This window comes from Durotheca rogersii, assembly GCF_024521655.1.
Source record: "Durotheca rogersii strain YMJ 92031201 chromosome Unknown GGS23scaffold_29, whole genome shotgun sequence".
Taxonomy (NCBI): domain Eukaryota; kingdom Fungi; phylum Ascomycota; class Sordariomycetes; order Xylariales; family Xylariaceae; genus Durotheca; species Durotheca rogersii.
In genome coordinates, this window is record NW_026251260.1 from 171,668 (window position 1) to 187,353 (window position 15,686).

The 15,686-nt window shown below is 51.0% G+C and overlaps 4 protein-coding genes across 4 annotated transcripts; 3 read left to right on the top strand and 1 right to left on the bottom strand.

The window, feature by feature from the left end:
• Positions 1-451: 451 nt before the first annotated feature.
• GGS23DRAFT_584232 (uncharacterized protein) lies at positions 452-5,241 on the bottom strand. Its single transcript, XM_051517316.1, has 5 exons — positions 4,502-5,241; positions 4,301-4,423; positions 3,247-4,183; positions 1,532-3,180; positions 452-1,456 (listed from the first exon to the last, which is right to left on the bottom strand). Exons 1-5 carry the CDS (start codon positions 5,040-5,042, stop codon positions 753-755), a joined length of 3,954 nt encoding a protein of 1,317 aa, XP_051368450.1. The 5' UTR covers positions 5,043-5,241; the 3' UTR covers positions 452-752.
• A 58-nt stretch (positions 5,242-5,299) lies between these two features.
• GGS23DRAFT_584234 (P-loop containing nucleoside triphosphate hydrolase protein) lies at positions 5,300-8,448 on the top strand. Its single transcript, XM_051517317.1, has 3 exons — positions 5,300-6,677; positions 6,732-7,098; positions 7,147-8,448. The coding sequence occupies exons 1-3, from the start codon at positions 5,781-5,783 to the stop codon at positions 7,800-7,802; spliced, it is 1,920 nt and encodes a 639-aa protein (XP_051368451.1). The 5' UTR covers positions 5,300-5,780; the 3' UTR covers positions 7,803-8,448.
• A 641-nt stretch (positions 8,449-9,089) lies between these two features.
• GGS23DRAFT_607335 (COG4 transport protein-domain-containing protein) lies at positions 9,090-11,539 on the top strand (the record flags this gene model as incomplete). Its single annotated transcript, XM_051520036.1, has 2 exons — positions 9,090-10,289; positions 10,340-11,539. The coding sequence occupies 2 exons, from the start codon at positions 9,090-9,092 to the stop codon at positions 11,537-11,539; spliced, it is 2,400 nt and encodes a 799-aa protein (XP_051368452.1).
• Positions 11,540-13,050: 1,511 nt separating this feature from the next.
• GGS23DRAFT_584238 (uncharacterized protein) lies at positions 13,051-14,506 on the top strand. The gene is made up of 2 exons (XM_051517318.1): positions 13,051-13,261; positions 13,356-14,506. Exon 2 carries the CDS (start codon positions 13,581-13,583, stop codon positions 13,803-13,805), a length of 225 nt encoding a protein of 74 aa, XP_051368453.1. The 5' UTR covers positions 13,051-13,261; positions 13,356-13,580; the 3' UTR covers positions 13,806-14,506.
• Positions 14,507-15,686: the final 1,180 nt, after the last annotated feature.

The window sequence follows — 15,686 nt, forward strand, 5'->3', positions numbered from 1 at the left end:
GTCTATTACCTACAGGCAGAGATCGCCAGGCTTCTCTCCTACGTAAGAACAGCCCCGGCGATAGGAAGGTGAAGTTAGGCAGATTTGCGCCAGGCGCGCTCGCGGCGGTACGGAGTCGCGTGGCTATATCACGGAAATTCGCTTTGATAAGTAAGAATCACGTTCTTATTAAGTGCTTTGCAGACGTGCTTCAGCGGGCTAGCCCCCGCCGCCACCAAGTTGCTGCTTGCTAGCCTTCATGCTTGATCCGTTTATTATTGCACTGGAAGTAAAGTAGTTGGTTGATTTGTGTTTTAAATGCTTAGTTATTTCGTATTTTAAATACCTAGTTAATATATGCATCTGCGGGCAGATGCCCTTGGCACGACGACCAGCTAGAAGCGGGTGATGTTGGGGGGCTGGTCCTCACAGGTCTGGCAATGGTTACATTGTTGGTCGTTTCTTCGTTTGGCTCTCGTTAGGCTTGTTGCTACGCGAAAACGCAGCCGCCTACGTCTCCCCGTGGGTTATGTAGGCTTTGAGTGTATTATTATAGGTGGAATTCCTTACGTCGCATCGGTTCTTGTTCTGGTTCCTGGCGAGTCCTCGTATGTTACATTGCAACGCTCTTCGTTAATGGGGATAAATATTTCTAAGTAACTTGATTTGATTCCATTCTGTTATAGCTTAAGTTCCCTACTCAAAACAACAAGTACCTTCTTAAACGGTTTCAGACTGTTAGCTGCTCACGGTGTAAACACATGTGCCTAGTACTACAGGCAGGATAAGAACGACTCTTTAGTGTAGTCCAGCCTGGAACGCACGACAACTTCAAATCGACGAGTACGATCCAGGAACGCGCCTCGCATTTCGTAATACGCCTCCACGCTGGGCCAGACTTTGTTGGGGTCGCGATCCGTCTCCGGATTCCACGCCCGCCACAGCGCCTTGCTGATCTTCCACGTAATCACCAAGGGCGGCGCCTCGAAGCGCTGACCCGAGGAGTCGGAGAGGCGTAGCGAGTCTAGCGCGAGCACGAGTCGGTCCGGCTTTCCGGCGCAGAGGCTGCCGCGATATAAGATCCGTGGGCTGCGTCTGGCTGTCGAAGTGGGGAAAAATAGAGCATGTGTTAGTGTCTGGATCGTATACGGGCTTGTGTCCGCGGCGGAGGCCTCCAAGTGGTCGTATCTGAGGCTAAACCGCACGATTTTGGGACAGAGTGAAAAGTCTGGCAGACACAAGTACACGTAGTTGGTGTCCCAGTGCGAGAGCAAGTAAGGCTCAGGCAATGCGTCCGTTGCTTCACCAACTTTATATACCAGTCTTCGGACCGTACCTGGTAACGGATCCGTTGCGGCCTTGTCCCCGTATTTGTAGGTTGACAGGAATACATTACAGAGCGAAGTTTTAGTAGCATCGTCTTCGTAAGTGATCAGCAGATAATCAAGGTACCGGCCGCAACCAGAAAAGTGAAGACCTGTTACACATCCCTAGTTAGCAACATAATAGGCAATAACTTTATTTTTAAAAAAAAAAAAAATACCCAGCATACTTCTCACGACCGCGGACGCGGAGCTGTTAGACTCAGCCGGCTCGTCAATCTGCCGTACGCTTATTTCCCCTGTTGTCATATCGAGGACTTGTAATTCGCCCGGGGACTGAGACCACACGGCTACCTTCTGAAAGGGGTGAAATGCGCAAGATACTTGGGGCCGACCGCGACCCCTAGTCCACGAACGCACGATAGGAGTTTCTCCTTCGCGAAGGAAAACAAGACAACTATATTTGGCTTTTGTATCACTGTCGCCCGGATGTTCGTCAGGGTCGCTGTCGGAGTGATGACCGGAATCATCGGCAGGGTCTGAAGGGCCGTCCTCGCTAGATTCTTCGGAGGGTGTATCGTCTCCATGGGCCGAGTCAATCTCTTCTCTATAAGACTTGCAAAGAGAAGAGGCGGTGAAATGGATCCCGTAAGCCGTGTCGTTCTCTATCGTTGAAACTGACTGCGTAACCATGTTCCACGTAGTCGAATCCCGAGCGATTGCCCTGTCGGGTAGACCGGTATATACTTCTTGTCCATCGTACTCAATAGACATGTTGTAGAGGTTGATAGACCAGGCGCTGCGACTCTCTGTCGTGTTTTGTATGATGCTACGACTAAATCGAATAAGTCGGTCCCCGAAGTCAGATTTGCAGTGCACATTTTGGAAGACATGATGCTCGGGCCGATGGATCACCTTTGCGGAGATGTCGGACCAACCCATACCATTCCCATTTGGATAAGCGATCCGAGTACAAAGATCTGATCCCTTGAAGGAGATGTCGGTCAGAGAGGTTGTCGAGGGAAATCCCATCGGCATAAGCTTTTGCAGCCGGACGTTTTCGCACTCGACCGACTTCAACCCCGCAAAGAGTTCACAGCTCTCCTGGTCCATCACGCAGTGGCCCCACGGTTCGTCAGAGAGCTTCAGCATCCCGTTCCACTCTGCTATGTACTCCTGGAGTGCCTTGGTATACCTGTGCCCGTCAGGCGCACAGCCAGGAAGCCAGTGCGGCAAGATGTCTGCGATCTGTCTATCTCCTATCAGCACGTCACGCTGACCTACAGCGAAACCAGATCCCGTCTTGGTGTATGTAGAGAACAAATGCGGGTGGGCCTTGGCTTGCGCGGCGAGGCAGGTCCAGAAGGCAGGGCTTTGGAGGAACGACTTCACTTCAGCGAAGAGCTCGGGCGACGGGTCGCCCCGCCCGAGATGCAAGAACCAGAATGCCGCTGCGTATTTTAGGAGCGCGTGCTCTTCCCTGTCGCTCAACATCGTGCTTATATCGACTTTGCCCTGGTAGCGCCGGTAGTTAAGGTATCCCAAGCAGTGTCGGCCCAGCTCTCGGTTCCCCTCTTTGATATCAACAAAGAAGCTCTGAAACTCCCTGTCCTCAATCCCCAATTCTGCCGGGCTCTGCGTCAGGTACTCTAAGACGGATTTGTGGACGAACTTGATGACGCGGTCTCCGTCGCTCTGGCCTTCGGCAGCGTCCTCTACCTCGATGAGGGAGCCGCAGAGATCACGAATACGCTTGAACTCCGAGATACGGCTGGGCTGAAATTCGTCGTGACCCGGGCCGAGTCTGACCGCCAGAGCATGCAGCAGCTGGTTGATGGTGAAGGGCTGGGCTGCGCATGCCATGAACACGAATATGCGCCTTACAAATGCGACATGTTAATAAGTCGGAGAGAGGATTGGGTAGCTGGTTTACTTCCGTGCTCACCTCGCAAAGTCTCGATGGATTTTATCCCGTTGTGCGATTCTAGCAATGCAACGTTGATAAAGGTGCTTTAACCCGTCGGGGAAGCTTGAGAGCTGCTCGTGTCTCTCTTCCTCGCTCATCCCCGTGTCGTCGCAGAGGATGCGGAAGATGAGGGCAGAGTACAGAAAGTTGGCGTCCGATTTGGCCGTGATAAGGGCAACGCAGTCCTCACACATCTTGATCTTCATCTCGCTTTTCTTCGCTTCTAGATAGATGGTGATATCTCGCTCGATCTGGTCTTTAGATGGGCATATTTCGACAACGTTCGCGTTCTGCATCGTCCTCCGGATCGGGGGCTCGCTGCGGCTGGTGAAGAACCATTTCACAATGCCGTTTGCCGCGTAGCAGAACAGGTCAGACAACAGGTCCAGACTCTCGTCAGCATTCTGCTGACATTCGTCCAGCCCGTCCACGATAATGTGAACACGTGGAATGTCGTTGAGAAAGGCTTTGATAATACCGATAGCCGTCCTGGGTTTAGTCAATTGGTCGGCATAATGTTTGGCTTCTGCCTCATATAGGTCGTAGACCCCGTCGGGGATGTCGTCACGAATAGTGGCGCTGATCTTCAATAAGCGCAGAGCGATGGAGCGAAGCGCGCTGAGCGGACTGTTCCGCTCGTTGTCGTTGTAATCGAAGCGGAAGTGTACCACCTGGAGATTCTTCTCTTCCATATGGCGTGCCACCATGGCTGAGAGGAAGGTCTTTCCCGACCCCGGAGGAGCATTATACCACACGACTTGATTTGTGATGCTGGCATCTGAGCACCAGCGTTTGAATCTCTCGTCCTCCAGGATCCAGGTACAGGTTCGGTCTTGATAGCCTCGGTTCCGGAAATCGAACTTGTCGTGCTTTTGTCCGCCAGCGATCCACTTGGCTATTTTGCGATGTCGTGCCTCTGAACGTGGAGTCAAAGTAAAAGTGTCAGTGTTAGTGATAGACCTAATAATAATAATAATAATAATAATAATGATATCATATATTAGGTGTGGGGTTGAGCTTGACGGGGATTCACCTTTGGTGGCAATCGCTTCGGCTATCATTCTCATGTCCCTCGCATTCTTCTCTAGCTTCCTCAGGTATTCATCCCATTCTTCGGAAATGGACTTGACCAGGCTGCTTCCCAGGTTTCTCCAGGCTATTAAAATACAATATAATACAAATAGTTAGAATACGTACGGTGACCGCATTGGGGGAAGGTGGTTAGAAAACATACTCGACCGGCCGAGAATAATAGATGCCCGGTGCCAGATGTTGATAATCGTCGTATAGTCTTCGACGAGCATCTCCTGCATCTTCTTAGATGTTCTAAAGGAGGCCTGGTTCTTATCATTGCAGAACAACCTCACATCGATATCGTGCATGAGGTCGCCCATCTTACTAAACGTCCCCTCGTGATCTTTCGAGAGTTCCAGGAGGAGTAGAGCACCGCCAAAGACTGCTCCCCCCGAACCCATCGTAGTGCTCTGGCCGATGTGTATGCCTGCCATCATCAAGCGCTTTAACGACCCGACTAGCGGGCGGATCTTCGAACATATCCTGCTCAATTTGTTCTCTTTCTCATACCTTTTTAGGAAATCTTTCAATTCTTGGGCGTAAACTTCGACTTCTTCATTAGCACTTAAGTTCATAGAAGCCGCTTGAATCTCTATGACGCGCTCATAGAATTTGCCCCTCCTGTCTTTAGGTCGGAGCTGATCTTTCCAACCCTTCAAGGCTTTTGAGAATAGGTTTTCATCCGTAGCAATAGTCGTCATCGCTCCACTTGACTTGAGACGTAGTTGGAATGGTGGTATTCACTGAATAGATGACAACTTCCTCTTTCAACAGAGGAATTATATCTTGAAAATGGGTCTGCATTAATTGATGTATAATGTTGATTTATTTAGTTCTCTTGTGCCCACATGGGGCGTTTAACAACGTCTCTTCTTTCTACTTAACGAGGCTGTGGTGATTTGGTAAGACATAGCATGCATAGCCACGTGTATTACGTATCTATGTTTCCGCAGGAGCGATTTTTTCGAGGTCCTAAAATGCCTCATGGTCCGCCTTGAACATGACTCGGGGAGTTTTTGCATTGATTTATTGATTAAGGACAACGCAGCCCTTGTCGAGATGCAACCATACCATTCTTGGAGTTCGATTCGTGTATAGAGTCGGCTACACAATATTACAGCCTGCATAAATGGGCTGTCCTGTGCATTCATGAGGAGAACAGATCGGCCCGACAGAAATTAATACGTTGCGTGTGTCACACACCACACATGATAGTTATCGTCTATGTGCTTCGTCGGCTTCGTAGGCTACGGCCTTGTCTAAGATACACATTGTTATATCCGCCCAGGAGTCTTGTATAAGTAATGTATTGAATACCGTGATGTGATATTACGAAAATCCAACAACATTGCTCTGCCTACAGTCACTGCTTCTTCTATCACGAATTCTATCCTCAAACGTTAGCCTCTTTGTTTCTGAGCCCACAACTGCCTTATACAATGGCAGAAAAGTGTGAGAAACCCGAAACGTCTCCGAAACCCGAGATACAGTGGGTTTACCAGAGACGAAGCGGCACGAAGTCGAAGATTGGCTTGGAGTCAAACGTTGACGACGGTGCCGCCTTTGCCCTACGGGTCGTCTTTGAATTCGGCGATAAGGCTCTACCGGAAATCACCCGTCTTACGGTTAACTCGCCTCACCTGCTGAAAATCCTCAAATCCGTCGTCAAAAATCATCCATACGCCTCAACCGACTTTGAGTCTCCATTCGAGATCGAAAAACCTTACCAAATCCTTTACCATTATTGGGACAACCTTCACGCTGCGTACGAACTGGATGATACCACAGATGAAGAGAGAGTGCACCTTAAGCTCTTGCTCAAGTTTATGCAGCAGGAGATGGGTCAAGACAAGGAAAGGGCAAAATCGATGGTCAATTCAGGACGAATCACCTTTGCAATGCTGTGGACAATATTCCGCCCTGGAGACCTCATGTACATTCGGGACCATGCTGGCCCACGGCTTCTCCGGCTGGTGAGGACGGCATACGACGAAAACGTTCCTCAAGGGAAGTATATGGACGTCTTTTGCTGGTATAATGACTACGATGGTAACTGCTTTGGACTGGCCCAGGAGCGGGTCAGAATCATTCAAAAAAAAGTATTTCCCGGGGAACAGTCGGCTCCCGTGAAATCCTTGCCTGTGTTTCCACGATCCTTCAGTACTGAGGGACCGAGTCTAGAGGATGAGCTGGCGGAGAGGGGGCACCGCTTCTGTACTGCCCAACGTGAGCATGTGCAGTTCTACAGCGGGCTGGCGTGGCATGTCAAGGAAATACCGCTAGATTGGTTCCATCCAGAATATAATAACGAGCCGGCTGTTTGGGAACCGTATATGGTGAGTTAATAATCTTTGTTAGCTCTACAGGAGTGAAACTGCTGAGAAACATAGGAAACCGGCCGTGTCATACTTGATAAAAAAACCTTTCTCGAGGATAACAATGCGGATTGGGTATCTGTGAGCCCCCAGGATATGGATGATGCGTCCCAGCGCATGCTTCTCCCACCATATACCCACGGTTACTCCCTTGCCCGGAAGGAATGGTGCAAATTCTCCATTAACTGTCTCTCGGTACCGGAGTGGGATACCTCCGCTTTAGACAGGGTTATCATCGACGAACATCGCAGGGATGTACTAAGATCTTTAGTTCTTGCGCATGAGTTTCCGCAAGGTGCTGTAGACCTATTCGCACAGAAAGGCAAAGGCTTGGTAGTCCTCCTCTATGGGAGCCCGGGAAGCGGAAAGACTGTGACCGCCGGTAAGCAGCGTGGACTAAGTACTGGCATAAGTATACTAACACCTACAGAGTCGGTGGCCGAGGTAGCAAGGAAGCCTCTGATACGTGCGACTATGCCAGAGTTGAACAAGCATGACCGACAATATTACTTTGAAGTTGCCTTACAGAGATTGCTCAAGCACGCGACCAAATGGCAGGCGGTGGTTCTCCTGGACGAAGCTGACGTCGTCCTGGAAGGACGGTCGGACAGCCCGGGAAAAACATCTACGCACAACGCCCTCGTCGCGGTGCTCCTCAAGCACCTTGAGTACTTCGCAGGGATCGTCGTTTTGACATCGAACCTAGTGCGGGTCTTCGACACGGCCATGAAGTCGCGCATTCACTTGGCGCTCGAGTACCACCCACCTGACGTCGACATGATGCACCAGATCTGGAAGACCGCTGTGTCCGCGATTCCCGAGTCGGAGAGAGAGCTTGACTTAGACGTGGACCTGCAGGAATTCCTCGCGTCTGAGCTTAACGGCCGCGAGATCGCCAACTGTATCCACACGTCGAGGACGCTGGCGCGGCACGAGAAGACGAAGCTGCGCAAGGAACATATCGTCAAGATATGGAAGACGATAGAGATGTTCTCGGCGAGCCTTCGCGATATGAAAGCTGGTCCGAGAGCAGGGGAATTCGCTCGTATCTCGGGGAACACATTTGCGACGGGCGATGCTGAGTGACAACTTGGTCACATCGGGAGGCTATAAAGGCAGCAGTATCTGTATACGACCAGGTATGCTTGCCAAAATCAATCCTTCTCGTAGGTGGAAAGATACCGGACGTTCTCTCGTTGTCGTCCATACTATTTTGACCGGTGGGATTCTCGAGTATGGTAAAAAACAAACAAACAAGAGCAATATTTAATAGTCAGATAGAAAGTTGATTGAAATGAAGACTGCAATTAAGCTCTGAAGTTGTTGGAGTTGCCAAGGCTGGTGGTATGGGACATGGAACTAATTAACGCCATGAAACTGAAGTTACAGAAGTTGTCCTAAAGGAAAAGACCCGTTCCGGCGATTTCTGCTGTGGAAAGGAGGTACAGGCCAACCGATGTAAGCCTTAGTGTGGACGTGTATTCATTGTGAAGGTGGTTGTTATCGTAAGACTCGGGGGTCCGCTAGGAGCACTTTATCCCGGGAGCAAAGTGAATGACTTATTCGGAGGGTTCTCTTCAATTGTATTGGAAACGCTATCATGAGGGGGAATGAAATCCCCATCGCTGGTGTTGATGGTTTTGGTGAAGCAGACGGGCCTCATGGGCTCTTCAGGCAAATTTATTACCTAGGCCCGCTATGATTCCGGATACGGTTCCGGACGCTGGGGGAGAGGTCGTCTATACCTTGAAGAATGCGGTTGAACTACAGCAGTTCTACCTCAAGTTTGTCTCTTCCGATGTTCATGAGTAATAGGTTGGTTTCCACCCGTGGCCTAATAGTGACTGTGTGAAATGTCCTGCTAGAAAGCGATGAGCTCTCCCAAGAAGTATTTCATCATGAAGCCATTATAATGGAAATTGTTGTTGTTCGTCGACGACTTTGAGGGTCACCGCTGTCGACGGGGCCATAGGCTGGCAGCGTGGTCAATAGTCCATTCTAAAAGTAGGACGTGTCGTAGGTACGTTATTAGAGCCAGTGAGCGTTCAATGTACCTGCGGTCCCGTCCCTACAGGCCGCACCCAGCGTATCGTATGCCTAGGTATACCTACCTAGGTACCTATTGATAACCGGGAGCCCCTACAGCTAGGGTGGCAGGATTCTGCCGTCGGCCATCGGACCCCAGGTGGGTAGGCATAGTCACGTGACTTGCGCACGCCCTGCCAACGGAATTATTTGTCAATAGCTCCATCTCGCCAGCTCGAGTTTCTCAACTCAATCAGTAGTAGAGCTTCATCCTGACCGTCACACACCATATCAACAACAATGGAGCGGGGCCAAGGTAACTATGCGTCCTCCGGCAAGGCCGCCCGAATGTCTGCCCTCCCAAACCCCGCGTCCCACAACAGCATCGAGAGCTCCGCGGGACCAACAATTACGACGGTGAACATCCACCAGGCCTCTACCCCCGCCGAAGTCCGCACCGCCCTCTCCCTGCTGCACGCGCAAAAAGACTCCCTGATCCGACGTCTCGAGACTCTGCTCTCGCGAGCAGATCTAAGCCGCGACTTTGGGCGACTTGACCATCCGCGCGCCGGGTTGCGTTCGCAGGCGATCGCCACCCGAGCCATCGCCAACAACATGCTTTCCGGGGCAGCCTCGACGGCCGGGCTCCTACGCGACAAGGTGAAAGAGCTGGATCTCGAGAAGAGTAGGGTAGAGGAAACGCTTGTGGTGCTCGAGCAGGTCGCGGAGCTGAAGGCGTGTGTACACGGCGTAGTGGGTTCGATGCGGGCGCCGCAGGACTGGGAGGCGGCGGCGTGGTATATTTCGCAGGCTGCGAAGGTGCCGGAAGAGATAATACGGGGAAGCTTTGCGGCGAATGTGGTGCCTAGCATAGAGGCGCCAGATCCGCCGTGGGTGACCCTAGAGAAAGCGAAGGAGAGCTTGTGCAGACTTTTCTTGCGGGAGTTTGAGCGTGCAACGCGGGAAGGAGACGAAGTAAAAGCCACAGGATTCTTCAAGTTATTCCCATTGATTGGGAAGAGGGATACCGGGCTGGATGTATACGGGAGGTACGTATGTCAGGATGTAGCTGGGATGGCTCGGAAGACGTTGAAGCCCGAAATCGCCAGGCAGAAGGAGAGCTTCCTCTACGCTGATGCGCTAGGAAAACTGTTTCAACACATTATCCAGATAGTAGAGCTTCATACAATACTGGTTGAGAGGCATTACGGCGCTGGCGAGATGGTTAAGGTTATTGAGCGGCTTCAGATGGAGGTAGATGTCCAGGGCGGTATCATTCTCGACTCCTGGAGCGACGAGAGGAGGGTTGATCGGAGATTGATGGACGTCAAGAGTTATTCTTTCTCGTTCCTGATGCAGAGCTTTCTCCCACCACAGAGGGGGGCGTCGAGGACGAACTCCCCGGGAATAGGAACTGGGGCGAACAACGCACAGGAGATCGATGACGAAGGGGTTGGCCTGAAGGAAGTGGATGAGTTGCTCGGCGAGATTGCCGCCATGCTAGGTTGGTGGTCTTCCTACGTGCGGTTTATCGCCGGAAAATCTAAGGTATTAAATATCAAAACTCCTATATCCATCTTTCGCCAACAGTTTAATAGGACGAAGAGGATACGAAAGACGAGTCCTTTTCTATTCCCGAAATACTTCTCGAATCGGGTCTCAACAGAAAAATTTCTAGGATGTTGACCACACCGTATAACACCATGACGACCTTCTTCTTCCGAAGATCCGTCGAAAAAGCATTCCAACTCAACGAATTTCCCAACAACCTCTCTCTCAATCTTAAAACGCCGATCGATAACAACCGTCCTTTTATTATAACAGCTGTTGACGACATAATATTCATTATTAATAGGGTCATTCAGAGATCTTTACCTACATCACAAAGAGAGGTCATTACCTCTGTCGTCCTGGCTATGGACCGAGTTCTCAGCTCTGACTTCGTCGGCATGATTCAGCGGAAGATGCGTGACGAATTTTACCCTAGGCCTCTCATCCAAGGGGGCTTTCCCCCGGAGGATAAGATCATCGCCTTTATTGTTCTTATTAACAGCCTTGACACAGCTAACGAATATCTCGCCCGCATCATGTCCGACCTTAGCGCTAGTCCCGGCAAGCCCGACGGCGTTTCCCATAGCTCGCCACTCCGTTCTGCCTTTCCCTTCGGGCGGGACTTAGGCTCGGTGGCCACTTCGCCGGCCCACCCCCTCTCGACGTTCGCCGCTAAGACAACTGAGCTTCTGAACGAGGGCTTATCGGTTCTTTTCAACCAGGTCATCAAGCTGCGGTTGCGGCCCATCTTAAGCGACGCTTTCCGAGACGTGGACTACTCGCTCTCGGAGGACGAGTTTGCGAGTGCGCAAGTGGAAGCTAGGGAGACTAGAGAGGAAGGAGACACATTACAAAGATTCGGGCGCGGGTGGGACCAGCTAATGCGGCCCATAAACCGCATAATGACGCCTAAGCCATACACAGCACTGCTAGACCTTACCACCAGGCATCTCGCACGTGTTTTAGAGAAGCGGCTGTGGAGCTATGTTGGGCGGGCGAGCCCGTTAGGGGGTATACGCATGGAGAGTGACTTCTTAGGCATCATCAGCGTCGTGGCGAGGGAGAATTACTCCGCTAAGGAGCTGTTCTCGAGAGTCTTGCAGGTCTTGATGGTAGCGAATATGGAGCAGGATGAGTGGGAAGAACTATCTAGCCTCGCGGGTTGTAGTGTAGATTGGAACGACGGAATACGATGGGTGTTGGCTGAGGAGGAGAGGACTAAGGCAAGATCGCTAATAATGGGATAGATATGCCAGAGGTATATCTGTTGTGGGGAGTCTCCTCATGCCTTCCCATCTGAACTCGATGTCTACTGCGGTCTTGAACGAGTTTGGCGAAGCGGAGGAACTGGGTGCGGGACCTGATGGAACGAGGAGCCCGAGGTCCATCTCTTAGGTTCTGGGCAACCTCGACTTCATCGGGAAACCTGCCGAAAGCGCTGCGAGCCTCCTCATAGTGCTCTAGATTGCGGAGGATGTCAACCTTTTTCCCACTCAGGGAAAGCTTCGCCGAGATGGCTATGCAAAGTGGGCTCCTTGGAATGCTAAGTAAAAAGTGTCTGGGGACCGAAAACGCAGAAGACTTCAGTCGTGACGACCAGAGGAATGAAAGAGGTCAGGACGAGTCGACCAAGAAAGGGCCCCGCGTCATCATCGTCCACGCTGGCCTTAGGCACTCCTCCCCGCCAACCGCTCAAAAGAGGATGCGGCAGCAGGCACCTGGCAGGCCACTACGTGACGGCGGGCCTCCTAACCCCCGAGCACTTTCCGAGCGGTAAGGACATCCTCCATAGGCGCATATCCACAGAGGTGTCCAAATGTCCTCGTCTACTCGACACCTTCCCGACACCCCCTTCCTCGGGGCCACGCCACCCATCGAGATCTTCATTCGGCTACGGACACGGGCTATCATTTAAGAGGTCCTAAGGTCGCGCCTCGTGCCTGAAGCACACAAGATGGCCTCCTGCCCGGGCGCGACGGCCACACGCCTTATAACCGCCCGCATCGCCTCGTGTCGACGAGACTGGCCTGCCTGCGCCGTGACATTACCCAAGGCCTCCGACCTGTCCCACAGCCATTCAGCCGTGAACAAGGTCCTCAGGGCTGGGGTTGTCTGGCCCCCTTTTTAAGCCGTGGGTGTCTCGTCGCTAGGCGGGCGCCGCTTGAGGTAGCAAGATTACGCCGTGGTCTAAGTTTAAATGCTACGTATGCCATTATTTCGTCAGCCCAGGAGATAATTAGTTGTCCTTCCGTATCCTTCCGGCTGTGCTCAGGAAAATAACGGTCCCGCGCGTAGGACGCAGCCCTCCACCGGATGCTCGGCGAAGTCAAAATAAGGTTGGACGTACCTAGGAGGTCTAATACTTGGCAGACCCCGTCGTGTTGTATCCGGGAGATATTTTTAGTGCTGTAGGTGCCCATTACGGAGTCCATCACCCAGCCGGGGACGGATGGAGGCGGGGGGGTTCCGCAGTCTGCAGGGCAGCCCGAGTCCTCTCGAGCAAGTGCCTAGGTATACCTTGTTAGGTATATCATATTGCGAGTAAAGACGGCTTGGGAGACAACATAGCAACCAGCATGACAGCTATCATAGCGGTTATGCTTCGTATTGCAGGGCTCTCATCTCAATCTAAATACTGTAGGCGTGTAGGCATGGTCACGTGCGGCCACATGGATAAGCCCCGCCACAGGATCGCTCAGCTTAGATAAATAGGTGGGCGACGCACCCACAGAGATCTCGCAATATTAGCTTCAATTCAAACCACCTGAACCTCCCTAAATTTCCACACGAGAAAGAGGATGCAAAGACACAATTACAAGCAGAGCAGGCCAAGAACCGGAGGACCAAATTAAAAGAATATCTATACCACTGCCACTTCAACATCTACAAGAAATTCAAGCTCGCATCAACGGGGTTTACGAAAGTCGATGGTATCGCGTAAAACGTAAACGCCCACATTTACGCTGTGCGGTATGTAGGCATATAAGGGCTGGTCCAGCTGCTACGTAACAGATGGCGAATACTATCCTAAGTGGCTTCGTCCCTAGGAGAGCTTTACGAACAGCCAGCGGCAAGATTCTTTTAAGAGAATCAGGACTATCTGTAGGGAGAGGCAGCCCTTCTATCAGGAGAGTACGACCAGAGATCTAGGAACGACTATCCACCGCCAACGTGCAGGCAACGAGGGTACCGTCGAGCTCTTTAAGACGATTGTCGTGGAAAACCCCGTCTTCGAGATTCTGGGTCGCGTATGGGACGAGGGAGAAGCTTCGTAAGGAATATGAGTATATGGGGCTACGATTTAGCAAAAACACCCGGGATTTCACCCAACTAAGCGATAGTAATCTGGTTAGGGAGGAGGACCCGAGCGACGAAATACAAAAGCGACGACGGCGGACCGGATCGAACAAACGAGTAGCACTCGAGCAAAAAGTTAAGCCTTCGCTAGCGAAACCCGACGGAGCGAGTATCTATACGCGCCTAGGCGGAGAGGAGATCCTATCGTTTATCTAGGACTACAAGGCGGCCCACAAAGTTGCGTTAAAGTATCTGAAGCCGGCCGTTGCGAAGGAGAAGCTATTCGTAGAGGTCATCGAGCAGATCAACAGCAACAGCTCTCGGGGCGATACCGAGCTAAAAAAAAAAAAAAAAAAAAACCAGGACGAGGTCGAAGCACTGATTGCCATAGCACTAACACAGGTCCTCGGCTACATGGTACGATATCAAGTTGCATATGGCTATGTTACTGCCGGCCAGTCTTTGATATTCCTCCATATCGACCGAGACGAGCCGCAAACGCTATATTATCATGCGTGCGTCCCGGACGAGGACGTAGGCGAAGCGTTAGACGAGGATTGAGCCGGCGACATGATCTCCTATACCGCAGCGGCCCAGCTAGCTAGCTTTTGCCTGTTAAATGTCTGATCTAAGGCTCTTAGCGCAGCTTCACTCGACGCAGCGTCCCAGAGAGCCGAGACAACACTGAGAAAATAGAGGGAGCCGCACGACAATGCGGCGCCTCTTTTAGGTAGAGAGGATACAGACTCACCCTCGGGATCGTTATTATAGGGAAGTGAGCGGCAGTGTAACAACTGTATCTAGTAATCGGCCAGCTGTAGGTACATAACAGCTAGGAGGAACAAGAACTGCATGTATATCCTGTATATACGTATGTATTAATGTAGAAAGAAAGGTAAAAATATTATGTATACGCGACTTATATAAATATTTACATCACAAACCCTACAGAGTCTACCCCTAATACCGCACCAATACGGTATTTATTTTGCTTCGTTTATTTCTAGCTCCGGCGGCGCAGCTACAAAAAACTCTTTCGCTATTGCTACCTACTGCACATCGTTTACTACTACAATCTTTCCACCATTCCGAGAGTCCTCACGCCTTAGGTACTGCACCGGAAGGCTATTAGCAGCAGTACCCGTCGTTCACGAACAACGTAATATTCAGAATCATCCTACGGACTCCCCTTACTAGAGACGGCCCACGACGTCCTACGTACCTCTAGGAGTACATTTTACGCCCGGTGCTTTACGTCAACCAAACTTATCGTGACTTGGAGCTACGCAATATTAACGGCGATCTTACTCGTAACATTCCACCCGAAAGGCCTTTTTAGTTTCTAACTACCGAAAATTAAATCCACTTAATTGAATGCTCGGAACAAGGCAGCCACTACTAATTACGCCACCATAATAACGCATCATTATCTATCGGCATCGCACTTGGATTCTTCCTCGCTAGATTCGTCCAACTATAGCGACCGGTCGCTACACACTTAAGATCTCGCGCCTATACACGCGATGTCTGACTATGTTCGCGAGATCCTCCGGCTCCGGCAGGAGCTGGATGAGGCAAACCTACGAGTACAAGCGATATAACGCGAGAAAGAGGAGGCAAAGACACAAAAACTAGAGGACTACACTAGAAGGTTAGGAGCGTATAAGAGCACTATTGGAGAGGATTAGCGTGGGTACGTTATAGGAGGAACCCGGATGGGAATAGGAACAGCCCGGCTACCGACGACAGGCCCAGCGCCGATCCAGCAGGATGAAAATATAAGTACGAGGCCCATGTGAATACTCATTAAAGCGCCTATGTGGCATAGTCCTACCGCATTACTACACTATAACCTACTTACTTTATACCTCGAGGCGGTTGGTACGACTAACATGGAAATTTCGTCGTATCAGGCACCAAGTCTTGCCTACTTTCGGAGTGCTTCAGGCCATGGGATATACTGTATAAGGGAGACGCCGTTACTTTCATAAATAACGACCTTCATGCACAAAGAGCCCTGGATCGCGCTAGGCGCGGCATGGCTATTTAAAGTGATCTAGCAATGGTTAAACAACCCCTTCGAAACAGGTTTCCTTT